Consider the following 25,649-nt stretch of genomic DNA (forward strand, 5'->3'; position numbering starts at 1 on the left):
AGAAGTCAGGCAGAGAAGAGAGGTGAGCAGATGAGCCGGAAAAAAATCGAAAAGGATATCAGCAAGGAAGCCCAGATCCGCAAGAAATACAGCAAGAAAAAGACAAAGCAAGGAACCAAGAAAACACATGCCAGAAGTAGATAAAACGCCATGCTTGCCAAATCATTATCCAATCGCAATATTAACCCGTAACCAAATGCAGCGCATGGGGAATCCAAAATAGATGAAAGAGATGACAAGGCGTTGAGTTCACTTGTTGAAACGGATGGGTATCATGGTCAAAAAATCCCGAAAAACACCAGCGCTTGAGCAGCAGCGCCAGTAGAATAAAAGAAAAAGTAAACATTGGAAAATTTCATGTCGTGTCGTGTCATTCTCGAGGTAAATCGAAAATGAGAGATTGGGCTGGTTTCTGCCAAAGAAACATCAGAATTGTTCATAGCTTCCAGGCAGACTCCGGAGAAATCTCATTGACGGTTTCAGCGATTTCGCGGAGCCAGGCACAGTCCAAAATGTCTCGGATAGTCCATCGCTTGTGAATATCCATTTCGAGACATCCCCTGACAAGGTCGAGGGCATCCTGGCGGTCTTTGAGCAAATGTTCATCAATGATCTGGCCGAGAACGGCATCATGATTCCAAGTGCCGCTGAGAATGTTGGCCTGGATACGAGGAGCAAATGAGTCTTGGAATGGCCGGGATCCAGTAACAACGGTGAACACGATCACACCAAAGGCCCAGATGTCGACCGATGGGTGAATGACACCGTTTGTTGACTTCAGTAGTTCAGGAGAGGCATACTCTAAGCTGCCAGCAACACTGGTACTGGAACCCGCGGGGCCAATCTGTTTGGGTGGAGGTCGATCAGCGACCTCATCGTAGGGGTCGGGGCTGTCGCCTCCATGGTCCGTGGCCATCCACTCTGCCATTCCGAAATCACAGAGGACCAGAGTCGAAGACTGAGAACCATCAGGAGCCTGGATGGGGTCGAGGAGGCAATTTTCTAGTTTGATGTCGCGATGAACGACTCGCGCATCTTCGTGCAAGTAGCGAATGGCGCGGGCAAGTTCGTAGGAGTATTTCTTCGCGAGGTGCGATGATAAACCCTGCCGGTTTTGGCGGACCAGATCGAACAGAGTTCCGCCGATGTGAAGTTTGGTGAAGCAAAAGGTGGCATAATCTGTCTCGTAGACGGAGTCGAGTGTCAAGACATTAGGATGGCTGAGATACCGCCAGACTCGAACCTCATGATCGAACTCCGCTTGAACTTCTTCATTTTCCTTTTCACTGTGGCCCTTAATCTGCTTCTTAACGATTTTGACGGCAAGTCGTTTAGTCGAGCCGTGCTCCTCGACCTTGAAAGCTTCTTTCACAGTACTGAAACCTCCAAAGCCGATTTGCTTTCCAAGAACATAGTCAGTGCCAATCATCTGACCTTCATCATCGGGTTGTGAGGCAGGCTCCTCCCCAGCGGTAGACCACATAGAGAGGAATGCGCTCGCTGGAGACTTGCCGCTCGAGGTAGTCGACCGTCGAGAGCTTTGTCGCAAACTGCCATGGCGGCTAAATGGGGAAGCACGAGTTTTACTCCCGAAAGGAGTCACCAAATCCGTGGACCAGGAGGAACTGCGGTCTTCTGGGGACGGGAATTGCTGATTGGGCGACGTGATGTAAAGAGGGGACAAAAGCGCATCTTTGGAGCTTCCGGGTGGGGTCTGCACTTCATCACCTGGAGATGCCGTCGAAAGTGATGTGAGCGATGTCGGATGATCGCCGTCGTTGCCCGTTGACTCATCTCCAGGACTCACAACGGATTGGGCTCGGAAACCTCCGGCCGGAATACCCCGCGGTTCCCGCGATTCGGAGTGCTTGGAGTCATCGCCCCATTCGGCCTTCCGGTCAGCGGGATCGTCATCTTGGGAGAGGGCGTTTCGGAGGCCAGATGTCCGGGACTCGAATTTTAACGGAGGGCGATTCTTCAAGTCGCCTTTGTCGAGAGGCTCCTCCAGAGGTTGTTGCAGGCCGGAGTCGAGGAACACCTTTGGGTTGAAGGTAATGGAGGGGCGGCGCGATGTCAGATAGTTGTCGAGCGGCGATCCCTGTACATCGTCCGGCTTGTGTGGGAAGCCGTTATCATCGGTCTCTACGACTGGATGACTGTCGAGGCGAGGAACGAAGATGGGAGGCGTGGCTGAGTGCAAATCACTTAACGCACTGCGGTCTTCATTAGTATCGCGGCGGCGCGCGTAATCATGAGATCTGTTGGTGCGGTCGCTCTCGATACCATCGCCACCTGATGCCGATCTCCTCCTCCCCCCATCATTCTCCTCCGTCCATTCCGATCTTTGCGGGTGAAATGAAGTTTCAATCCTCAAGCCTGCGAAACTAGGCCTTTCCGAGTGAGCCATGCCCCCGGCGAGAGCGCGGTATAGGACGACGTGGTGAAAGTGAGCCCGTGGTAGGCTAGCAGTCGGGTTACAAGAACCCGCTGCCTGTGAATAACTTTGAAAGCCGTTTTGCTGACGATTTTGAGCTAGAGGAGACGTGGGGCGATAAGCGTATTAGAGTGGAGACCTAAAGGCCTCGAAATCGCGGGGGATGTGGTATAGGGGAAGGTTGTATTCAGATTGTGAAAGATTTGTGGAAGAGAAAAAAATAAAAATAAAGAGGTACAAGCAAAGTGAGGTCAGAGCATGAATGAGCAGAGAGGGATTGGTCAGTTGGAACCAGGGAGGACGATGGAGAAAATGGGGCAGTCGGGAGTCTCCGGAGTTGAGCAGTTTGGAGCTGTCAATGTTCGGGAAAGTGCGGATGGTCATGTGCGAGTCAGCTTCATCACCTGACATGACGTCACTGGCCTCTCACACCTCGCGGTAACCCTAGCCCTACTTGCTGCATGCGGTAATCTGTTTCAGGGGTTCTCTCCTTAATCCCGATTAGCCGCGCGCAAGGAGCGCTTGTTTGGAAACACCTCCTTTTGCGTCGTCTGGGGTTGTCATTGTCCCAATCTCGAATGAACCCCTTCTTTTCTTTATAAATGTCGCTCTGGCAGTAATTCCTTTCGTGCGCCCGCTTGACGTGCCATCCTGCGACTGCAGTCCAGCCCCTCACCTTAGGTCGTCAAGGCGCATCCTTTCTTTAAGACACCCCCCCCGGTTCAGTTCCTGGAGACCCCGGGGCAATTGTCGAGTGTCGGGGCTCCCCGCCACAGTTTGTACGCCCTTGATTGTTTGTTTTTGTCCGACAGTTCTGCTCCAACAAACACTCTTCACCTCGGCGACTTGTGCTACTCCTCACCGCCGGTCCCACGTTCATTAAACCTGCAACATGTCGAGGCCTCAGATGATTCGCGCTGGTATTTTATACGATCGATCCGGCTGTGTCGTAAATTGTAGAGAAAACTGACAAATCGCCCAGATACCTTGGACCTTCAAGACCATGATGCCCCGTCGGCGCAAGACCACTCGAAGCAACCTCAACATCCAGATCCCCTTGGTGGCGGCCGGCCTGCCCCCCATCAGTCCTCCTCTATTCGTCATGCCGAAGAGGACCTGAAGTCGGAGATCACGAACGGTCCTGGGACCGACAGCGCCAGCGTGTACGATGATGACGACATCGAGGCGGACGTGGCTGGAAATGCCGACTACGATCATGATGATAGCGACCTGGCGGATGGTGAAAGTGACGATCTCATGGACGATGATCTCATGGACAAAATATCGAGTTCTCCGTCAATTGACGATGGTACGTTCTCACGCTATATCGCGATTGGCCCTTCAGTCTAATGATGACCAGAGGATATTGATTTCGAATTCGTTTACGCGCTCCACAATTTCGTCGCAACCGTTGATGGACAGGCAAACGCCGCCAAAGGAGATACTATGGTGCTGCTAGATGACAGCAACAGCTATTGGTGGCTTGTCCGTGTGGTGAAGGATGGAAGCATCGGGTACCTACCGGCAGAACACATCGAAACGCCCACCGAGAGACTTGCCAGATTGAATAAACACAGGAACGTCGATGTATGTAATTGCCGGTTTTTGTTTTCTGGGAATATACTGACTTTTCTAGCTATCTGCAACGATGTTAGGCGATAACTCGGAGAAGTCCAAGAATCCTCTGAAGAAAGCTATGCGTCGGCGAAATGCAAAGACTGTCAACTTCGCCCCACCAACTTACATCGAAGCGTCCGATGTCGAATATTCTACCGACGAGGATGACGAGCACGGTGATTTTTTCAACGATGACGAAACCGTGGAATCCGAAGATGAAGGCCAGGAGCAGAATGAGGACATCGTTGTGGAGCCTCTCCGGCCCAAGGGACAGAGAGAAAAATCTTCAGAAAAGACCGAAGGCGCTGAGGCTGAAGACAGGGCTGAACCTGAGCAGTCAATCTCGGACCCTCGTCGGTCGAGCGAGGAGTTCTTTGACCCAGAAGGTATGAAGAGAGATCATTTCCCTGGACAACACACAACAAACTCTAACATTTTCTCTCAAGTGGAACCCGCCGTCAGTAGATCCAGAAATGGCACTGTGCGGAATACCGATTCTTTCTTCAAGGATGACACTGCCGAGCCAAAGAAGATTTCCTTAACCCCGAATCTGCTACGCGACGAGTCCAACAGCAATAACAATAGCAATAACAGCCTACTCAATGAATGGAAGGATGGCCGCGGAAGCTTTGAAAGCATCGAAAAAGCATCCTCGTCGCAAGAAAAACTCAGCAAGGATGACAAGAAACGCAAGGACAAGAAACCCGGGATGCTTAGTGGGCTCTTCAAGCGTGGCAAGAAGAATAAGTCGACAGACGAAGACATGGATGAGCCCTTGTCCCCTGCTGATTCTTCATTCCGCACATCTCCGAAGACATCTATGGAGTCCACAATGTCCCAGGAATCTCGAACCAGACCCACGAGGCAGGCTAGCAACAAGTTGCAGAAGCAGCCTCCAGCGGCCATGTCTCCCACCTCTCCCACCTCTCCCGCCGATCAGACCCAGGACATTGAGTCCGCTCTCGCAAGCCAGGCGGCTCCTTCAATCCGACAGGTCACAACAACCCAGGAGGTGGAAAGCTTCGAGGAAGAAGACCGTAAAGCGGTGGCCTCTCCTGCCGGTCAATCAAGCCCCTCGAAGGATTCCTTTGCAACCCCTATGGAGTCTCGGGATCCGTTCGCGTCTCCAGAGGATCGATCATCCAGCGAAGCGCACTGGAGGGAACCTTACAGTTCCGACCGCACAGCGACTATTCAGCATTCTGTGGTATCCCCACCCCAGAGGTTTGTACCGACAATGGGCACAAGCTATCATAGCAGTGGATCGGAATCCCCCGTCAATATCTTCCCGGCCGAAGGCCATATTCCAATTAGTGCCCCTGGTTTGACCCCAGATACTACGCAGCGAGGCTATTCTGTGTCGCCGCCTTCCCCTCCGTCGTCCCCTGAGGCCGATTCCCACGACCTCAAGGGTACCGACGCAACCCAGGGTTCACTTGATACACTTTCAGTGGATACCCCCACCTGGAGTGATGCCAGTCTACGATCATACATGGACGAAGAAAACGATATTCGCGACCTTTTCATTATTGTCCACGACAAATCCAATATTCCCCCGGCCGGTCCCGAGCATCCTGTCACAGGACGTCTGTTTAAGGAGGAGAGCAAGAGGCTCAAAGAAATGAACAACCAACTCGACGATATGCTTGTGAAATGGATGGCCCAGCGGGCACGCCGCAATTCCCTGCGAAGCGTGCAGAGTCCGACCTCTTAGTCACCTGGCGTCCCTGTTAATCTGCCAGTGTATCTATGCATATATGCATGGGCCTGTCAGTCCACCTTAGGAATGATAGCGCAAGGGCATCTACTGTGCTGAGCACGTTACTTCCGGCCGGCCCTTCTCATTCTTTTTGTCTTCTCACACCAACCTTTCGCGTTCATGCCCGCCCCGATGCATTTGATTGCCTTTTCCTTTACCTCCCTCGCCAGATCCGTGGTTCTGATCCGATCAACAGCTAGCACTGTGTTGCATCGGCCCTTCTCCTTTGCTCTTTCCTTTCTGATTTTCTGCCGGAATACCCCGAGTCATGCCTGGTTTTTTTTCGTTTAACTTGATAGCGCGTTTATCGTGAATACATGACGCATGGCAATATCAGACTTCAAGCATACACCTTCTTCCCTGTAGATTACAGCCCTCTAGCACGACAACCTTTCGGCAAGGTTTTTTTTTTTTTTTTTTTTTTTTTGCAGGACCCTGCAGCGATGATTGGCGGCGCGCGCATTCTAGAGTTCTTGCGCTGCGGGTCGTGCGCGCAAGTCACCCGCGCCATGATGTATGAGCCCCGGTCACCAGAAGTAAAGCCCCCGTATTTATAAGACCATCTCTCCCTCTCTTGTCTTTTTTCTTTCCATTATTGCAACACCATGGCGGATCTATACAATCCTTATACTTCATACTCTACGCCCACCCCGGGCGGGGTCGGCTACTATCCCCCAGAGCAGAGTCACCAGGAACAATATGCCCACCAATACCCACAGCAGCCCTACAACAACACAGAGCCTCAGCATGATCCGAACTACCCCTATCCCCCACAACAGAACCCATATCAGCTGGCGCCCGAATCCTACCAACCTACCGCCGATAGAACTTACACCCCAGTAGGGCAACCAGACCATCGCGGCCCTATCAGCCCAGCGCCCCAGAACCCAAATGGAAAGATCCCAGAGAACGCAAGCTACTAGTAAGTCCGCTAACCTCAAGAGCACAGACCCGTGCTGACACCAGCCAGCGGCCATCCAGATCCCGCCTCCCAGCCACGTTACACACCGTCGTCCAATCCGCATACGCCCTCGGTCTATGTGTCAGATTCCGCAAACCCGCGGGACAGTAGCGGGGAAATGCGAACAGTTGATGACGATCCCGAGGGCGAGCGTGGGATTGGAAGTTCGCTGGCTGGTGGTGCGGCGGGGTATTACTTTGGTCATAAGAAGGATCATGGGCTTTTGGGGGCTCTGGGTGGGGCGATTATTGGAAATATTATGGAGCATAAGGTTAAGGGTCATGAGAAGCCTGAACGGGAGCACGGACATGGACATGGACATGAACATGAACATGGGCGGAGGCATGGGAGTAGCCATGGGAGTAGCCATGGGAGTAGTCATGGGAGTAGTCATGGGAGTAGTCATGGGAGTAGTCATGGTAGTAGTCATGGGGGACATCATCACCATCACCATCATCATAGTCGGAGTCGGTCGAGCCATCGGGAAGATGATGAGTATTGAGAGGGGCGCGAATCTTAACTGATTGAGGGTGGGTTTGAAATAATGCCCATTTGTGTGGATGCACTGATCGTTGCTGCCGGCCTGGGTAAGCATTGGTGGCCTGGTAATGTACAGGCTCAGCTCAGCTTAGACGGGATTTGGATTCAAAATTAATCATTTGAGAAATTGTCACTACTTCACGGTCTCATGTAATGGATTATGAAGTCACGACTTTCCTGGTCTTGCTTGATATATTGTTTTTGATTGCTAAGGTTCATTTGAATTTCTCTGAAGTTCAAGGTTTGAACAGATGTGACGTGCATTTGTGGCGCTTGACGTAACGATTTCCGAATAATAGGTACGAGAGATCCTTAGATTCAGGGGGATTTGTGCTGCAACCCCCTAATTTCCAGCGCTGTTAGAAGACTGTTAAGTGGGAATATAGTATTTTTCGTGTTTATTAAGCCACGTGGAAAAGCGGCTCACATATATGCCCTGCTAACTATGTAACATCGAAGACTGGCAAGGTACGTTTCGGTCCTCAAGCAGATCTGCTGAGAAAGTAAAGGGACACCTATATCTACGAATATCTAGAATGTCATCTGGTCGCGTAGTACTTTGTCGACCTACATACACATGTGCGCAATAGATACCGCGTGCCTGTGCCCCGTGGCATCCCGCCACGTTGTACTCGTGGCCCATGCTCAGCTGGCCACCATAGGTACTTCACATGCGCTTATATAACTTTGGAGCTTGAATTACAATCTCAAATTCACTTAACCGGGGTTACAACTACACGCTGAAAGAGTTGTCTGGTTACGGTGGTCACGATAAGGGCCGTAGCTCCGACGGTAGCTCCGACGAGGGTTGCAAGGACTATTTGCCATGGCAGTCTGATTAGTGACTACAACTGTCTGCAGGAGACTGAATCCGTCCTCGGGCACTATATGGGATGATAAGGGCAAGTATGTTGAGAAGCGCGTTCCCGGTGAGTGTCAAGAAGTGGGTCTTGAATCCATGTACGGCTGAGATGCCGATGGAAATCAGTGGCAGATCCTGGACTACTGTAGCTATTATCTCAGCCCCAGCCCCAGTCAAGATTTTGGCGCCATTAGCGATCCCAAATATAAAGGACATAATTGTACGAGCTAATCCAGCTAATCCCTGTGGGTTGATGCGAGCCGCAGCGGGGTGGCGATGGTATAGATAAGAGTCACGTGGAGAACAGAAGCCCTGATCCACGTCTCTGTAGTCATATCGCCTGGTCACATAAGTCCGGGGAAACCGGTGCTACAAACCCGGGGTAGATCAGATATAGGATGTTACCTGATAGAGTGAGGAATGCAATCGGACGAAATCGGACTACATCGGACTGGATCGGTGATAAAGAAGGTGGGTGATAGGCCCACTAGAGGAAACCACTTATCTTTGAGTCACGCCTGATAAGCCCCAATTCGGTCATGATCGGTGTAGTTCAGCTCTCGTGATGCGAGGGGTCACTTGTCTTCAGCTACGACTTTCCTTTTAGACTCTCTTCTACCTTCTACCTTCTACCTTCCCTTGTCTTCCGCTCTTAGACTATTCATTCACTTCGATTTCTCTTACCGGGCCCGGACTTGATCGCCTTCCCCGGATCAGCTCCCGCCAAACCCCTCGAGGACTTGCACCTCAAAGACGCGCCTCTCCACTGTCTCTCTCGGACCCCGTTAGAACACATCATGGCGTTTGTTTTACAACATCTCATACATGGGTCGCTCCCAGATCACTGCGAACCGACATCGCCCTTCTTGACCGCTATCTCATCACATCTCCACATCTGCCTCCCCACACCTCTCGCGCTGATCTCCTCCGTTCTCGGAACCCTCAGTATCGTCTCATGGCTCTTCGCCCAGATGCCACAGATATACAAGAACTACCAACTACAATCAACATCGGGATTATCAATCTTTTTCTTGGTCATTTGGTGTGCAGGTGACGCAAGTAATTTAGTGGGAGCTTTATTCACCCGACAGGCAGGGTGGCAGGTCGTGGTCGCAGGCTACTATGTCTGCGTGGATGTCGCACTCGTGATCCAGTTCTTCTGGTACACACACTACAAAGCCCGCCTATACGAGGGCTACAATGATTTATCCCACTCACGCGACTCCGACGCTCACGGCGATATCCTACAAGGCGTGGCTGTGCCAGCCGACAATGTGACCCACCGGACACCTGCCCCAGTCGACATGACAAAGAAGGCCGAACTCAACGATACCGGCGTTCAAACTGGGACCACACTCAACTCATCCGCCCCTGGAACCTCATATACAAATGAGAAGCTGAGCTCTCCGCGACGAACCGTTCGAATGGGAAGCAGCGCAAGCAGCGCGCCCTTCGCTCTTCCCCGCACCATGTTGATCGCCACTCTCGTCTGCGCCGTCCTGGCCAATGGCAGTCCCATAGACCCCAAACCATCACCTCACCCGCCTATCTCTGACGCACCGCGCGAAGCTATAGTCGAGGTCATCGGCCGGGTCGTCTCCTGGATGTCTACGCTGCTGTATCTCGGCTCGCGCCCGCCCCAGCTCTACAAGAACTACCAGCGCAAGAGCACCGAGGGACTCTCCCCTTTGCTGTTCTTCGCTGCTTTCTGTGGAAACTTCTTCTATTCATCTTCCTTGCTCACGAACCCCAACGCCTGGAGCGATTTTGCGCCATACGGTGGCGGTGGTTGGGCCGATTCTCACGGCAATGATCGCTGGGAGTGGATCGGACGGTCTATGCCGTTCTTCCTCGGTGCGTTTGGAGTCCTAGGACTCGATGGGTTCATGGGCGTGCAGTTTCTCATGTACGGATCTGATGAAGAAGATGACGAGAGTTTCATTGGAGACGACGATGACTCGAAGCGCGGTCGCAGCAAGTGGAAGCGTGTGCGCGGATGGATGCGTGGCTGGATTCCCTCGACTTCGCCTCCTCCCTGCGAGTATGAGCGTCGTTCGACTCCGCTAGAGGGATCGGCTCTCCTTGGCCAGGAGCATGGGCGGTATGGGACTGTCTAATGGGATTGTGCATATATACCCTTTGTTTTCTGATTTCCTAGCCGGGACTGGTTTTACGCCCAGGCAGGTATGACACATTATGACTTTGATGACTGCGAGTTGGCAAACTCGATTCACTTTGCATGGGCATTCTTTCTTTTCGTTTATCATGGCACTTGGGCTTAGAGCTCATTTCATGCATTTTGGGTCTCCATTGTTCCCATCTTTGAGCGTTCATTATAGGGTTAGATCTAGTATAAGGCACCCGTTCATATTCAGATATATGCGTTTGTACGTATTCTAATTTTGACCTGACGAACTTTGAAGCTTTCGCTACACTTAGGCTCTCGCCTATGCAGAGAGGCTGAAGCTGAGGGACGAGGGATAAAGAGACTTATAGAGGGACGTCAGCTAAGGTTAGTATATGACTTAGAAATAGATATAGAGAATTCATAAGCTACTGATGTCCAAGAACCTCGGGGGAATTTTCGAGCCAACAAAGTCTTGATGCCAACCTCGAACTATCTCCCTGATTTGGCTGTGCCCTAGGATATCCAAGACGCGAATATGTATAGAAGCTGTAGGCTATTGACATTGAACGAATCATTTAATTATGAACAAAGTATCTCAGAAAGACGACAGGTATTAACCTGCCAATCTGAAGCAGCTCCTTCCAAAATTGGAAAAGGTGAAAGTAATGTGTCCAATATCACCGGAATCAAACCCAACGGAGCATCCCAAGCGAACCATGCTGCCAACCCCTTGTACAAGACAAGGATGAACACCATGGTTTAGTGATATGAAAGTGAGAAAGAGCCAGCCGTGTGCCCAAGTAGAAACACAGGTGCAGCATTATTAGGCAATATTCTAGAAATGTAAAAGTGACACAGAAAGTAAGAAAACTAGGAAAGGGCTGCAGGTAAGGCAAAAGAAACAAGACATCTCCAAGACCAGGGCCGGTTCGTAGGAAAACAGGGACATATTCATTCGTTGCTTGTTCGAATAACTCATGACCGGAATTTTTCTTTTCTGAAACCCCCTTCCTTTATTCGGGCCCGGATATCAAGGCTTCCCTGCTTGACCACGCCATAGCAGGAAGATGGGACCGAGTATAGACCAAAAAAAGGGAGGAACATGGAAGTCAAAAACCGCGACACGGCGTGACCAGCACCAACCGGGCTCGTGGAATAAACTCCGAAAGAAAGGGCTCAAACTCAATATGCAAGAAGTTCCAACGCAGCATCACGCAACGAAGGAGAGTGTCAGTCTAGTACAAAGGAGATTTGACATCCTGGACTCCGCGTCGGATGACATCCTCGATCCGCCACCGGGGTGGGGTGAGATTCTCGGAGCGCTTTCGGTGCCATTCCTTCTCCATCTCCGGCGGAGGGGCCATCTCTTCGGTTGGGGGCAGAGCGCCGCCAGCAATGCCCGTAGAGAACTTCAGTTGCAGGACATTGCCGATTTCGTCACAGGCAGCCAGAACCCGGTCGAGATCATCCTTGGTATGGGCGGCTGACACACAGAAACGAGCGCGAGACGAAACCAAGGGGGTAGCGGGATAACCAACAACCACAACGGAGATCTTGCGCCGAAGCATCTCGTGAGAGAATGCAGGCATCTTGGCCGGGTTGAAAAGAAGCAGAGGAATGATTGGTGAATCGTCATGACCGTATACTATAAAGCCGAGACGCTTCAAGCCGAGACGAAGGTATCGGGAATTGAAGGCCAGGCGCTGAAGACGGTCCTCACCCTGACCGGGCACGAGCTCGCCGTTGATAATCCGAAGGGCGCAGGAAATCTGCGTGAGAATTGCAGGGGCAGGGGCCTCGCCGTAGAGCATACCAGAGTTGGTAGCTCGGAGTTTGTCGATCATGGCCTTGTCCGCAGCAATGTAACCACCGTTGGCACCAAATGACTTGGTCAGAGTACCCATGAGAACGTCTACCTCCTGGGTGTCAATGCTGAAGTAATCGCACACACCTCGACCCTTGGGACCAATGGCACCGATGGAGTGAGCCTCGTCGACGAACAGGTTGAACTTGTATCGGTGCTTCAGTGCCACAAGACCGGGAAGATTACACATGGAACCTTCCATGGAATAGAGACCTTCAACAACCACGAGAATCTTCTTCCAAGGGCGGTGGGTGCGGGGTTGGCCTTGAGAAATAGCCTCACGGAGCTTGAGCTCCAGATCCTTCATGTCATTGTGCTTGAACATGGCAATAGAAGCGCCAGAAAGACGAGCGCCGAAACGAATGGAGGCGTGGTTCAGTTCATCAGAAATAAGCAGGTCGCCCTTTCCAACCAGAGCAGGGAAAACATTGGCGTTGGTACCGAAACCCATCGAGAAGATCATGGACGACTCTTTGCCCACGAAGCGGGCAATCAGCTCCTCAACCTCAACATGAAGATCTTGAGTTCCGGCCTCCGCGCGAGTGCTGGGAGTGGCAATGCCGTACTTGCGGACAGACTCTTCGGCCTGGTCGGCACAGGGTCCTTCAGACTGAGCGAAACCGAGATAGTTGTAGGAGCTCAGGTTCAATGTGTCGGTGGTAGTACCGGTCTCGTAGAAATGGTGATTGTGGTCATCGGTAGCACGGTCGATCAAAGTGATATTTCGTCCGGGGACACCAGTAGTGGGACGCTCGAAGCAGTCGTTAATACGCAGCTTGAGACGACGGACGTAGAAGTTGTCGAAATCACTGTTGAGTGCGCCGTAGCCGTTGCGAGGCTTGAGGTGGCGGTAGTTTTCTTCGCGGAAACGTTTGCCAAAGAAATCACGGACGTGTCCGAAAGCAATTAGAATTAGGTAGCTGATGTAGGTAGTAAGCAAGTAATAATACGGCGGCTCATCCATCACCGGCTCCGGGAAGACACCGCCAGGGTGCCGACTGGAGTACCGGTGGCTGGGGTGACCGATAGGACCGAATTGGGCATGTTGCTTCGCCAGCCGACGGGCCTCCTCAGGAGTCGGAGGCTGGAATAAGGTGGTTGGCATCTCGTCCATATTCGGATTATCAGCCGTGGCAGTAGACAAAGAGATTGTCGGTAAGGACAGTGATGCCGAGCTGATCGGCGTGACGTTGGAAGGGTTGGCCCCCGTGGACTGCGGTGCGGCCTGGGAAGGTTGAGGCTCGACCCTGGAGGACTTGGGTGATGTCGAGAAGAACTGGGACAGTCGATGGGATTTGACCGATGGTGCCTTTATGGAGAAACCGCCCTTTCCCGAAGAGGGTGTAAAGGACGGAGAGTTGGAAGAGGTGTCGTTGGAGGAGTTGTTGCTAAACCGACGAGGCATCGCAGAGGGAAGCGGCGAGGCGGATGGGGGGCAATGAGATTTGGCTCGGACCGTCGGATAGAAGGAGGGCGCGATAGTTTCTCTACGCGTCCAAACCGACGATTGAAGTAGGGACTACCCAAAATAACGGGTAGAGTAAGACGCAAGATTATTCGGCGCGCGAAGATTCACGAGTCCGAATTTTTCCGCCCTTTTGTAAAGAAAAGGGATCTGAGGCGCGACGATGTTAGCTGATTGTTGGGGTGACGTTCAAATGTAGGCTAGACGAGTGCGCAAATCGACAAGATGGAGAGATGAAGTCGTGATTATGGGGTGAGGGTAAGGGTGAGGGAGACGGACCTCCTATCCGCAGACCTCCGACAGGGCTTAGAGTGCGGCACGTGGAATGGGGCGGGGGGTTGAAGTAAGAACAAGGGGCGAACCCAATTGTTCAATTATGTCGAGCAATTCTCCCTCACAGATTCGATGAGGTCGAAAAGAAGGGAAGGGAGGAAGAGAGGTAAATAACAAGTGGTACCTGCTGTATAATCATCATGCAGGCCGAATGGGCCTGGTATTGCTGTGCGAACATGGCTAGTACAGAATTACCCCGGCCTGATTGGGTGGGTGGGGTAATATTTCAGGTAATTGGATGTAATTTACACGGCCGAGACGACTAAAATTTTCGGGCCCCAGTGTCGGTCAAATTGCTCTCGATCTGGATCCTTGAATTATCCAGTTTTTTATCCACCTTTCCGTCACTGGGCGCTCGGTAAGCTCCCTAGCGTCCGCTGCTCAGGTACGGATTCCTTAGAATGCTGTAGTCAGGAGATGCTGTAGAATGAGGTACCCTGTGAGCCCCCTGAGGCGCACGTAGATCAATTGACAGGTATGCGGTGGCGTTCTTTATTTCAATAATCATAGCCATGCCCAATCACGGCTGTCAAACTCAAATTGGTCCAAGTTGCAATAGGGGGGAAGTTCACACCGCGTTGGGGGTCATGATCAGGTTGAAACAAGATGATGATGTCGATGGCAGCGCTCTCCGAGGAAATATAGACCATCATACGACGTAAGGTGCCATCTTTGAGTAGGAGGTACCGAATGCAAGATGAAAACGGTCTCGACCTTGCAAGGTTCCCCGTGCATGCCTGAGGCAGAAGGTGTCACCTTCCGCGTTCCGCATTTGATCCGCCGATACTGGGATCGGTAGGCCTAAGCATGTGCTAGAGGCGGGCGGGGATGAGGCAAAAAGGTAGAGAGGTTCGCTGGGGTCTGCCTGTGGACTTCTTACAGATCTCCCCTCTTTAACACCCCGGTCGAAGAGTCACCCAGCCCTATACCGTGCATCTTATACCCGCAGCCGCGGATCGGGTAGAGCAGATATTCCCGCAACCCGCCCCGCGAATCTCTTGTTGGGACAATTGGCTGTGTGACTTGACCTTTTTTCATTTGCCATTGAGTCCCACCCTTGCTCGATCTCCCTGGCATACGCACTCGACATATAGACTGTTGGGAAAAGTTTTCTTATCCTGCGGTGATACTGTGGAGAGCATACCACCCATCCAAGTTGAAGACCTGCCCCTGACGGGAATTTCTTTCAACCTTTCAATTCGATATTCCTGTCTCGGTCTGTGTGCGATACAACTGGTTCACTTAAGTTTAATTGCACCAATTGGACGCAATATACTATGCCACACATCGATGAGGCTGTCTCGACGGAGGTGAAGGAGCTGTGGCGCCCCTCATCTCCCGAGAAAACCCTGATCTACAATTTCATGACCAAAGTGAACAAGAAACATGGTTTATCCATGAAGGATTACAACTCCCTCTGGAAATGGAGTGTTTCAGAGCCCGCCAAGTTCTGGGAAGAGATATGGCACTATACGCACATCGTAGCCCATGAGCCATATACGCAGGTGAGTTCTGCCGCGGCCGATAAATGCTGAGCAAGTTCTCTAATGTAGAACTAGGTCCTTGGATCAGACAAGCCCATGTTCCCTCGTCCTGCATTCTTCGAGGGGAGCACTCTGAACTTTGCCGAGAACCTCCTTTACCCGGCGTGCGCGCCGGATGAGAATTCTATTGCCGTGATTGGCGCTACAGAGGCAGATCGCGAGTTTATCTCTTGGAAGAAGCTGCGTGAACTTGTTCGTAAATGTGCTAATGCCCTAAAAGAAAGTGGTGTCGAGACCGGTGATCGCGTGGCGGGCTTCGTCGGCAACCATGCTAAGGCCGTCGTGGCTATGCTTGCCGCGGCGTCTATTGGCGCTTTCTGGACTGGAGTGTCGCCAGATACTGGTGTTCATGCCGTGCTTGAGCGTCTCAAGCAGATTGAGCCCAAAGTTCTCTTTGCAGACAATGCTTCGCTGTACAATGGCAAGGTTCATGGCTCGCATGCTAAGGTGCGCGAAATTGTGAGTGAGCTGCCTGACTTGGAGATCTTGGTTGTCTTTGAGACTGCCAAGTCCTTCGACGTTGACATTGAGGAGCTCCGTCCTTTGAATGGAAAGGTTACTACCTACGCAGACTTCCAGAATAGTGTTTCGGACCAAGATGCACCTCTGAAGTTTGCCAGCTTGGAACCTGAACATCCAGTTTATATCTTGTACTCCTCGGGCACCACTGGAGCACCCAAACCAATCGTTCACGGATCGTTGGGTACGCTGTTGCAGCATAAAAAAGAACATCTTCTTCACTGCGATATTCGGCCTGGCGATCGGCTGTTCTATTTCACCACGACAACTTGGATGATGTGGCACTGGTTGGTGTCCGGTTTGGCCAGTGGTGCTACCATTGTTTTGTATGATGGTTCACCATTCCGACCTTTCGATGCGGAAGGGGGCAATGGAGAGATGGCCATGCCCCGACTCATCGATGAACTTCAGATCACCCACTTCGGCACATCCGCCAAATATCTCTCGATGTTGGAGCAAGCGGGACTCAACCCTCGCACGCATGCTCACGGCCCGGTGTCTCTCAAGACCTTGAGGGCCATTTTCAGCACTGGGTCACCTTTGGCTCCTTCGACTTTTGAGTACATTTATTCCTCAATTCACTCTGATATTATGTTGGGCTCCATTACCGGTGGCACAGACATCCTGTCTCTGTTCTGCTCAGGCTGCCCAATTCTTCCCGTCTATAAGGGTGAGATTCAATGTCGTTCTTTGGGAATGGCTGTATCTGTATTCGACTACGCTGGCAATGATGTTAGTGCCTCCGGCGAACCAGGAGACCTCGTTTGCACGGTTCCCTTCCCAGCACAGCCGGTCATGTTCTGGCCACCCGGCCCCACTGGCCTAGAGAAGTACCGAAAGAGCTATTTCGACGTGTTCGGCCCTTCCATCTGGCACCACGGAGACTTTGTGCGTTTGAACCCGGAGACTGGCGGCGTGGTCATGCTGGGTCGTAGTGACGGCGTGCTCAAGCCCTCCGGTGTGCGCTTTGGAAGTGCCGAGATTTACAACGTCCTGTTGAAGCACTTTGCTGATGAAATTGAGGACTCTTTGTGTGTTGGTCGGAGAAGGGAGGGCATCGATACAGATGAAACGGTCGTGCTCTTTATGAAGCTTGTGCCGGGCATTTCTGCCAGTGTGTCTGACCTCTCGAAGCGCATTCAAGCTATCATCCGCAAGGAGCTGAGTCCCCGCCATGTTCCTGGTATCATTGATGCCTGCCCGGAAATCCCTGTGACTTCCAATGGCAAGAAGGTCGAGAATGCGGTCAAGCAAATCTTGTGTGGACTCAACATTAAGATTGGTGCAAGTGTTGCCAATGCCTCCTGTCTTGATTGGTATCGCAACTGGGCTTCGGAGCACCCTTGATTCGCTTAGTTATGCTTTTGAAAACCCGTGTATAAAGATTTTAATGTAAAGATGAGATAGGCAACAGGCAATCATATGGACACATGCGCAGATGTTTCTACTCTTGAAAGGTTCCAACCAAGATTCTACCTGTAAGGCTGAAACCCTAGCGATATGTCATCGTAGTTCTAGACTTTGATATTTCGTCAGCAAATCCCAGCGCTGGATATTCGCCAACAAATAAGCAAAAAGTGGAAACACCAAATGAGTCAAACAGTTAAATTACGTTCAATCAATGGAAAGATCAAACTTCCCTTCACTTCGTAAGATTTCGATTTAACTAACTAGATCGTGCAAGCACTTACGTAAGCACCCAGCGCAGTCCTCCGGAATCGAATCTTCGCCGCGGCCAAGTCCCGACTCTACCAGATTTGGAGCCGCAAGAGTGTATCACGCATTCTTGAATCGCCAACACTGCACATATCCAGATGTCAGGCAATATGCGCCGCTCTGCCTTGCGGGCTATTGAGTCCGCAAAGCCTTTGAAACGAGCTCCTCGCTCAGTGTCAAGAAGCTTTGCTACTCTCAACGAGTCCAAGGTACGCCTTGAACCCCGGAGTCTGTCCCCTCGTCGCTGATACTGATACGTTTCTTTTCTGCAGGATCCCGCCGAACTTGACCAGATCACAACTCTTCCGAACGGAATTCGCGTCGCTACGGAGTCATTACCCGGTCCTTTCGCTGGTGTCGGAGTTTATGTCGACGCGGGTTCACGTTACGAGGATGCCAGCCTGCGTGGTGTCAGTCACATTATGGACCGATTGGCCTTCAAGTCAACCAAGTCACACACTGGAGATGAGATGTTGGAGGTTCTCGAGTCACTAGGCGGCAACATTCAATGCGCGTCATCGCGTGAATCGTTGATGTACCAGTCAGCCAGTTTCAACTCGGCCGTCCCTACCACACTTGGCCTGCTCGCAGAGACTATCCGGGATCCTCTTATCACCGAGGAGGAGGTCCTCCAGCAGCTTGCGGTCGCGGAGTATGAGATTGGTGAGATCTGGGCGAAGCCGGAGCTCATCTTGCCAGAGCTGGTGCACATGACCGCCTATAGGGACAACACACTCGGTAACCCTCTGTTGTGTCCTAGCGAGCGACTTGGCGAGATCAACAAGTCGGTGGTAGAGCGTTACCGGGATGTCTTCTTCAACCCGGACCGGATGGTGGTCGCTTTTGCCGGTGTATCCCACGCTGAGGCCATAAAGCTTACCGAGCAGTACTTCGGCGACATGAAGGCCAGTGAACAGAGCAAGGGACCCGTTCTATCGGGAAGTGGCATTGACACTACCCTCTCGGGCTCGACCAATGCCGCCAACGAGGGCCAGATCCCGACCGTGCCTTCATTCACACCCTCTTCAACTGTGAGCAGCCCGGCCGCTTCCCAAAGCACAAACTCGTCAATCCTGTCGAAACTTCCATTCCTCAAGAAACTCTCCACTTCCTCACCAAACAATGCCACAGTTGAGCCCCTTCACCCGTCCTTGATCGAGCCCTCTGCTCTGGATCTCCGACGACCCGCTCACTACACTGGTGGGTTCGTTGCTCTTCCTCCGATCCCACCGCCGGCGAACCCGATGCTGCCTCGTTTGAGTCACATCCACCTCGCATTTGAGGCTCTCCCCATTTCCTCTCCTGATATCTATGCCCTGGCCACTCTCCAGACTCTTCTTGGTGGCGGTGGCTCCTTCTCCGCTGGTGGCCCCGGCAAGGGCATGTACTCGCGCCTCTACACCAATGTCCTCAACCAGCACGGCTGGGTCGAGAGCTGCATTGCTTTCAACCACAGCTACACCGACAGTGGTATCTTCGGAATCTCCGCCTCATGCAGCCCAACCCGCACCACGGAGATGCTTGAAGTCATGTGCCGTGAGTTGCAGTCGTTGACCCTAGATACCGGTTACACTTCTCTGCAGACACAGGAGGTAAACCGCGCCAAGAATCAGCTCCGCTCTTCGCTGCTCATGAACCTTGAGTCGCGCATGGTGGAACTCGAGGATCTTGGTCGTCAGGTGCAGGTTCACGGTCGCAAGGTCGGCGTGAAGGAGATGTGCGATCAGATCGATGCCCTGACCGTTCATGATCTTCGTCGCGTAGCTAGCCAGGTCTTTGGCGGCCACGTCCAGAACAATGGCAAGGGAACCGGCAAGCCTACTGTCGTGTTGCAGGAGGGTGAGCTCGAGGGGTTCAAGCTCCGTTCATTCCCCTGGGAGGAGATTCAGGAGCGTATTGCTCGATGGAAGCTTGGCCGGAGGTAAATCATGCCTAACTACCGGCAAACGCCCTGATGTCGAAGGCCATATTGGTATGTGCTCACGTGTCTAGGCGTCTTTAGATGAGATCCGTGTGGAACATCTGCATCGGGAGGTCGTGTATAATATATTAGAAACCTGTATAATATTTACACTTCCTTCAAGAGTACCTAGACCTAGATACTCTTCTACTGAGTCTGTAGAAGAGTAAACGATGATGTCGTGGTTCCCGACGGGTCCAAGCTCCTCGCCGCTTTTGCCCGGCAAAAAAGTCGGAGCCGGACCACGCGCTCCGTTCTTCCAACCATCACCGACCTCATCTTAACCTATCCCATCCCCCTATACTCCACCGCGAAAATGGTCAAGCTTACCGAAGTCGAGGACGAGCACTTCTCTTATGAGAAGCCCACTGCCACCAAGAACGAGGCCCTCTTGGTCTCTGACGATGAGGACGAGGACTACAGTGACACCGGTAAGTGAACTCCTGTTCTTGCGCCCCAGACACACAACTCGCATTATGCCTCGAATCCATCGACTACTTCGATACATCCATCAATGCGTGTCAATCACCCCCTGAATGATCCCAATCCACCCGAGCCTGAATTTCACCCTCCCGACACTGCACCAGCGACCCAAGAGCCATTTTTCGTCAAAATCATCAAAACAACAACTGACATCATCTCGCGATTAATTCAGAGTCCGAAATTTCCAACGAAGATGAGGAAGTCCTTGATGAGGAGTCCCTTTACGAGCGTGTCTCCGCCTTGAAAGACATGCTTCCCCCCTCGGCGCGCCGCACCATCACCAGCACCGTCTCCAACGTCACATCCTTCACCAAGGCCGGCATCTCCTTCAGCGGTCGCGCTCTTTGGATTATCAGCACCAGCGCTTTCCTGATCGGTGTTCCGTGGGCTCTGGCCTACGCTGAGGAGGAGCAGTACATCCAGATGGAGCGCGAGCAGGGCATGATCAAGGGTGCCAACGAGGTATGTTTTGATCCTCTTGGGATTCCATTGGACTCTTCGCTCCAAGTTATCGGATAGGTCGCGTTTGCATTGGCGTTGTGCTTTGATTGCTTTCAATTATCGCCTCTGGTGTCCTTGACCTCGGGTGGCTTGAAAATCTTTCATGGCTCAATAGCAACGTGGCCAGCACGACTCGATCACGATATTTTGGGCAGAACTTTCGAACAGAATACTAACCTTGCATTTTACCAATAGATGCTCACTCCCGGCGCTGAGCCCGAGAAGCAGGAGGCCCAGGCCACCCTGTAAATTAATACGACCCCCCGAACGCAAGGATGCGACGAAGAACCAAGAGTCCTGAAAGCCGATCGATACAGTATATAGAGGTATCAAAATCGACGAATACCTCGGTATTCCTCGAGCGACCGCGAACGGATGGATCATACTCGGCCTCACCCGAGTCCAGTCCTGCCCAGCACGACGAACTTCGAACACCATGATTCGAGAATCAGCTCTGCGCCGCGGACACTCGAGTCACTCGCCAATGTCTTTGTTTGCGTCCTTGCTCTCTCTTTTCTTGCTTCCTTCATGTGTTCTTCCAGAAATATTGGCTCCGGCAGCTCGTGCATGCATGTATTTGTACAACCACAATCATCCTTTTTCTCTCCATGTCCTTCCTCTACATATGTCTTCTATGTTCTCTCTTCTCTTCTCTTCGTGATCTGTATGTCTACATGATGAAACTTGAGTTTTCGGCCTAATTCAAGCCATATGCTTTAAGACACATCCAGCTCGATTCCACTGCCTAAGGACGGAAAGGGTCGATAAATATATATACAAAGGAGCAACCACTGTTGAATTCAAGAAATGGGGTATCATCGTAAAAGTAGAAAGAATGGCAACTACTGCTATCGGATAGAGGATGCAGTAGATCTGTGCTCATCCCAAGATAGACTAAAATGAAAACAATAAAATTAGTCACATACCCAAAGTTCATTTTCGATGCATGACATACCATTTTCTCTCGAGCAGATTTCAGAGCGATATGGAAATCCCGCCAAAGCTTCTCAATCTCCCCGGCTTCAGCCATTTGCTTGATGATTTCGATGGCGTTTCGCGTCTTGCGCTTCTGGCTCAGGTTATTCCGTCGCAGGATTTCAGAATCCTTCATTTGACCCATGCGATCAAGATGATCAACGACCCACTCGTTGAGTTGATAACGCCAGTGCATCAGAGTATGAGCTAACTGTGCCTTATCCTTGCAGTGTCTATTGAGAAGTTAGACAGAAGGGCGAAAGGGGACTCAATATAGCAAGGGAGACTGACCTTCCTAGATAGAACCGTTTCTCTTCACCTGGCAACTCATGACCATCCCGGTCTCGCTCAACGCCAGATGCTTCACTGGAGTCAGAATTATCTGAGTCTTCAGAGCTTTCATCGTTAAGAGGCTCAAGCGTCGCGAGAGAATATGCTTTGCCGTATAGCCTGATATCAGAAGATGCCGGGTGTCCAGATCGCTTGCACGCATCACAAGAGTGACCAAGATCAGTGGGAAATGCAGACAGATCCATATGTGGTCTGGCCCGAAGGGCCCGGACGAATTCAGAGTTCCACACTGAAGAGATAAGTTGAGATCCGGCGCGTGCCTTGACTTCGTCTTCCAGTTTCATAAAGGCCACTTTATACATGTCGTCGTCGCGTGGAAATGCTGGGTCGAGTCGGTTGTGCACCATCCACCCAACGACGTCGCGGAAGTATTCTTTTGGCTGTTTGTAGGCGTGGCGAGTGAATTCGAAGGGCATTTCTTCCATGGGGACACCCAGTTCTGTGGTGTCATCCTCTAGAACAAAGTCGTCCTCGTACTTGTCCAGGTCCTCGTTAGGGTCGATGGCAGACTCAACGTCGCTATCAAGCTGGTCTCGCGATTCAACCCGCCGAGTTGGGCTTGCATCGGCTCCATCTTCAAGTTCGTCTTCACTTTCATCTTCGTCGTTTGCTGAAGCTGTCTCGGATTCACTTTCCTCTGGAAGTCCGAGACGCCGACGACGGAGAGCTTCCAGGTGTTTGAACCGCTTATCTCTCGCCGATTCAGCAACGCGGCCGCGAGTGCGGGTTTTCTTGACAACTGAGAGATTATGAGGTCAACGAGTCGATCATCTAATAAGTATCTCTGGACATACCTGAGTCCTGTAGATCTCTAAGATCTTCCTGAATGTCCAGATCGTCTTGGTCTTCACTCGACCGGGGTGTCTGGGGCGTCTCTGGGTCCGGGAGATGTCTCCTTCTCTTGACAGGTGAGGATATCACAGGGTCTTCCGACTCATCACTGTCGCTCAGTACAATCGCGGGTGAACTCTCTGCTTTGCGTTTCAGTCTCCGGCGCGGCCGAGAAATTTCCTCCACAATCTCATTATTCGCAAGCTTTGAAGCCTGCCGGCTCTTCTTTGGTTTGGATTTCGGAGGACTCATGGCAATCGTGCTAAGATCGGGGACCACTCGTCGTTTTCTCTGGGAGCTGGGAATAATGAGGTCGTCATCTGATGATTCCTCTTCATTTTGTGTTGCAGCTTGGGCTTTGAACAAAGAACAAGGATTAGCGACATGAATGTGAAGTAACAAGGCGCAGGTCTTGCCTCACCTTTGCCGATTTGTTTTCCTGGAGATTCTTCGAGCAGATCGGGTGTTCTCTCTTTGAATTTGGACGAGCTCTTCTTCTTGGACCCCGAAGCCTTGCTCTTCTGAGAAATTTCCGCTCGAACTGAGGCCATGCTGGGGTGTCCGTATGAGAGCCTTGCGAAGCGGTCGCTGTTGTCATCATCTCCATCGCGGGACGGAGACGCAACCGTTGGGGCGAACGCAAGTCGCGTTTGCTTCTTTGCGGATTTGCGGGGCATCGCGAATGAGTTGAGAGCAAATCAGGTGGTTAGATAGATGCAAGCGGCCGTCATGACAGAGTCCAAAGTCCAAGATCCAAGGTCCAGAGCAGAGCAAATGAAATCTTGAAGGGAAGAACAATTTCAGCTTAAGGCCGAACTTTTTTGGAGTCGCGCGGGACCGCGTCGATAGAGCGCGAGAACACGTGATTATATTGGAAACCGACCTGATCAATTAGACTTGCCCCGTGAAGAGGTGCAGGTACATGGATGGCGGCGGTTGAAATCTGGGAGACCTTGAATCTTACTGTGTCAAGTTATCGTAAGAGTCAAATTTCAAGTGAGACGAAACCGAAAGGACTTTTGACCAGGCCTTAGCCTATCATAGTTCTAGTTGTAGTAAGTTGCTTTGTTACGTCTCCTCAGCTTTGATCGATTCTAAGACAAATGCATGTTGTTTGAAGCCAGTGTCGTAAGATTTAAAGCAAAAATACAATAATGGGCAATGATGTAGAAACGTTTTCTTCTATGCGTTTTTGGTACCTCCAGAACTCTACTACGTAGTGAGTTCGTCATTCCCTCAGCTAAAGATTGCTATAGTTACCTAAATTTCTCTTGTTTCACTTTTGGTATTCCTTAGTTTGCTATCATTATATTCTCGATGTGGGCTCTGAATTAGTCCGGTGTTTGGGTATGTAGATATGTAGTCCCACGCCGCATCTGCGGCCGCAGGCCGCACTCCTTAACGCCGAAAAAAGGAACCTCTCGATGCAGGTCAAAGGAGATAGAACGGATTTACCAATGCCCGACAGGCACTGTATCCTTTAAATGGGTGGTTCGCAATCAAAATCTTACTTGAAAACCACGCTTTCTTTTGATCGTCACTGAGCATCGACCATGGGAGCCAATTTGGAATCATCGACCTGCGACCTTTCCGGTAAAGTCGCTATAGTGACGGGTGGACACACGGGCTTGTAAGTAAAAAGCTCACTCAACACCAACTGTGCCTTGATTAATTTCTTCTGGGGCCTGAGAACGAAAGCTAAACTCTTGACAGAGGGTTCGGTACAAGTGTCGAGTTGGCTAAGCGAGGTGCTCGTGTCTATATCGCTAGTCGATCGGCGTCAAAGACCGAGGAATCCAAGAATGAGATCCGACAGGAATTTCCAGCTGCAGATGTCCATTTCCTTCCCCTTGATCTTGCGGACTTGGATAGTGTCCGACAAGCAGCTGAGAAGTTTGCCCAGTAAGTCGCAAATACAATATCCCCAACACACGATGCGAGACTCGCTAATCTGATCTGAAGGCATGAGTCAGCCCTTCACATACTGGTGAATAATGCCGGAGTAGGTCAAGTTTTCCAGCAGTTTCAACTGTCGGTATAGGAGTACTAAACTTGGTTTAGGTAATGTGTGTGCCCTATGAAGAAACAAAAGACGGATCTGAGATGCAGCTGGCGGTGAGAAGACATCATATCTGGCCGCAGAAGAGACTTGACCCACTGAACTTGTTCAAATAGGTGAATTATCTAGGGCATTTCCTTCTCACAAAGTTGCTCCTCCCGACCCTTCTGAATACTACCGAGTCCGTGCCCGAAGGTACAGTTCGAATCGTGAACGTATCGAGCGACGGACATGCGAAACTCGCACCCAAGCAAGGGATCATCTTTTCCGACATGAATATGAAGAAAGACTTCTCTGTTTGGGCTCGGTATGGCCACTCAAAGCTTGCCAATGTGTTGCACGCCAAAGAATTGGCGACCAGATATTCCAAGATCATGTCTCTTTCTCTGCATCCAGGAACGGTCAAAACGTATGTGCTATTTGCCAAAATAAACCCATGCTTCTTTGAAAGTGCTGATTGTCTATAGAGGTCTGTCACAGGGTCCACTATCCTCAACACCGCTGTATCGCTTTATCAAACCCCTTGTGGAGCTGGGTGCTCCTGGTCCGCGCGAAGGAGCAAGAAGCATCATTTACGCCGCAACATCGACATCTCTCACTATAGAACGCGACAACGGAGCGTATATCCTACCGATTGGAAAAGTTGCAGTGGCTAGTCAAGCTGCAAGAGATCCAAAAATGGCACATGATCTGTGGGATTGGACCGAAAGAAAGACAGAAAGTCTAGAACATTGACATTCATCATCC

At 51.3% G+C, this 25,649-nt stretch overlaps 10 protein-coding genes across 10 annotated transcripts; 7 read left to right on the forward strand and 3 right to left on the reverse strand.

Moving 5' to 3' along the window:
- Positions 1-436: 436 nt before the first annotated feature.
- Positions 437-2,407, reverse strand: N7443_001115 (serine/threonine-protein kinase; the record flags this gene model as incomplete). Its single annotated transcript, XM_056881171.1, has 1 exon — positions 437-2,407. The coding sequence occupies one exon, from the start codon at positions 2,405-2,407 to the stop codon at positions 437-439; it is 1,971 nt and encodes a 656-aa protein (XP_056746409.1).
- Positions 2,408-3,326: 919 nt separating this feature from the next.
- On the forward strand, positions 3,327-5,765 carry N7443_001116 (SH3 domain-containing protein; the record flags this gene model as incomplete). The annotated part of the gene is made up of 5 exons (XM_056881172.1): positions 3,327-3,354; positions 3,417-3,743; positions 3,795-4,021; positions 4,071-4,437; positions 4,498-5,765. The coding sequence occupies 5 exons, from the start codon at positions 3,327-3,329 to the stop codon at positions 5,763-5,765; spliced, it is 2,217 nt and encodes a 738-aa protein (XP_056746410.1).
- Positions 5,766-6,415: 650 nt separating this feature from the next.
- N7443_001117 (uncharacterized protein) lies at positions 6,416-7,295 on the forward strand (the record flags this gene model as incomplete). The annotated part of the gene is made up of 3 exons (XM_056881173.1): positions 6,416-6,732; positions 6,781-7,049; positions 7,234-7,295. The coding sequence occupies 3 exons, from the start codon at positions 6,416-6,418 to the stop codon at positions 7,293-7,295; spliced, it is 648 nt and encodes a 215-aa protein (XP_056746411.1).
- A 1,675-nt stretch (positions 7,296-8,970) lies between these two features.
- N7443_001118 (54S ribosomal protein L10) lies at positions 8,971-10,290 on the forward strand (the record flags this gene model as incomplete). The annotated part of the gene is made up of 1 exon (XM_056881174.1): positions 8,971-10,290. The coding sequence occupies one exon, from the start codon at positions 8,971-8,973 to the stop codon at positions 10,288-10,290; it is 1,320 nt and encodes a 439-aa protein (XP_056746412.1).
- A 1,246-nt stretch (positions 10,291-11,536) lies between these two features.
- lcb2 (putative serine palmitoyltransferase 2) lies at positions 11,537-13,570 on the reverse strand (the record flags this gene model as incomplete). The annotated part of the gene is made up of 1 exon (XM_056881175.1): positions 11,537-13,570. One exon carries the CDS (start codon positions 13,568-13,570, stop codon positions 11,537-11,539), a length of 2,034 nt encoding a protein of 677 aa, XP_056746413.1.
- A 1,670-nt stretch (positions 13,571-15,240) lies between these two features.
- On the forward strand, positions 15,241-17,373 carry N7443_001120 (acetoacetate--CoA ligase family protein; the record flags this gene model as incomplete). The annotated part of the gene is made up of 2 exons (XM_056881176.1): positions 15,241-15,468; positions 15,523-17,373. The coding sequence occupies 2 exons, from the start codon at positions 15,241-15,243 to the stop codon at positions 17,371-17,373; spliced, it is 2,079 nt and encodes a 692-aa protein (XP_056746414.1).
- Positions 17,374-17,840: 467 nt separating this feature from the next.
- N7443_001121 (mitochondrial-processing protease subunit alpha) lies at positions 17,841-19,667 on the forward strand (the record flags this gene model as incomplete). Its single annotated transcript, XM_056881177.1, has 2 exons — positions 17,841-17,951; positions 18,015-19,667. 2 exons carry the CDS (start codon positions 17,841-17,843, stop codon positions 19,665-19,667), a joined length of 1,764 nt encoding a protein of 587 aa, XP_056746415.1.
- A 351-nt stretch (positions 19,668-20,018) lies between these two features.
- On the forward strand, positions 20,019-20,935 carry N7443_001122 (mitochondrial import receptor subunit TOM22; the record flags this gene model as incomplete). Its single annotated transcript, XM_056881178.1, has 3 exons — positions 20,019-20,133; positions 20,358-20,647; positions 20,882-20,935. The coding sequence occupies 3 exons, from the start codon at positions 20,019-20,021 to the stop codon at positions 20,933-20,935; spliced, it is 459 nt and encodes a 152-aa protein (XP_056746416.1).
- Positions 20,936-21,565: 630 nt separating this feature from the next.
- On the reverse strand, positions 21,566-23,520 carry N7443_001123 (uncharacterized protein; the record flags this gene model as incomplete). Its single annotated transcript, XM_056881179.1, has 5 exons — positions 21,566-21,580; positions 21,642-21,894; positions 21,953-22,751; positions 22,807-23,199; positions 23,265-23,520. The coding sequence occupies 5 exons, from the start codon at positions 23,518-23,520 to the stop codon at positions 21,566-21,568; spliced, it is 1,716 nt and encodes a 571-aa protein (XP_056746417.1).
- Positions 23,521-24,396: 876 nt separating this feature from the next.
- Positions 24,397-25,637, forward strand: N7443_001124 (AMP-dependent synthetase/ligase; the record flags this gene model as incomplete). Its single annotated transcript, XM_056881180.1, has 6 exons — positions 24,397-24,473; positions 24,557-24,745; positions 24,806-24,845; positions 24,905-24,958; positions 25,019-25,311; positions 25,370-25,637. 6 exons carry the CDS (start codon positions 24,397-24,399, stop codon positions 25,635-25,637), a joined length of 921 nt encoding a protein of 306 aa, XP_056746418.1.
- Positions 25,638-25,649: the final 12 nt, after the last annotated feature.

This window comes from Penicillium atrosanguineum (assembly GCF_028827265.1).
Source record: "Penicillium atrosanguineum strain IBT 20685 chromosome Unknown utg000001l_segment0_segment0, whole genome shotgun sequence".
NCBI classification, from domain to species: Eukaryota; Fungi; Ascomycota; class Eurotiomycetes; order Eurotiales; family Aspergillaceae; genus Penicillium; species Penicillium atrosanguineum.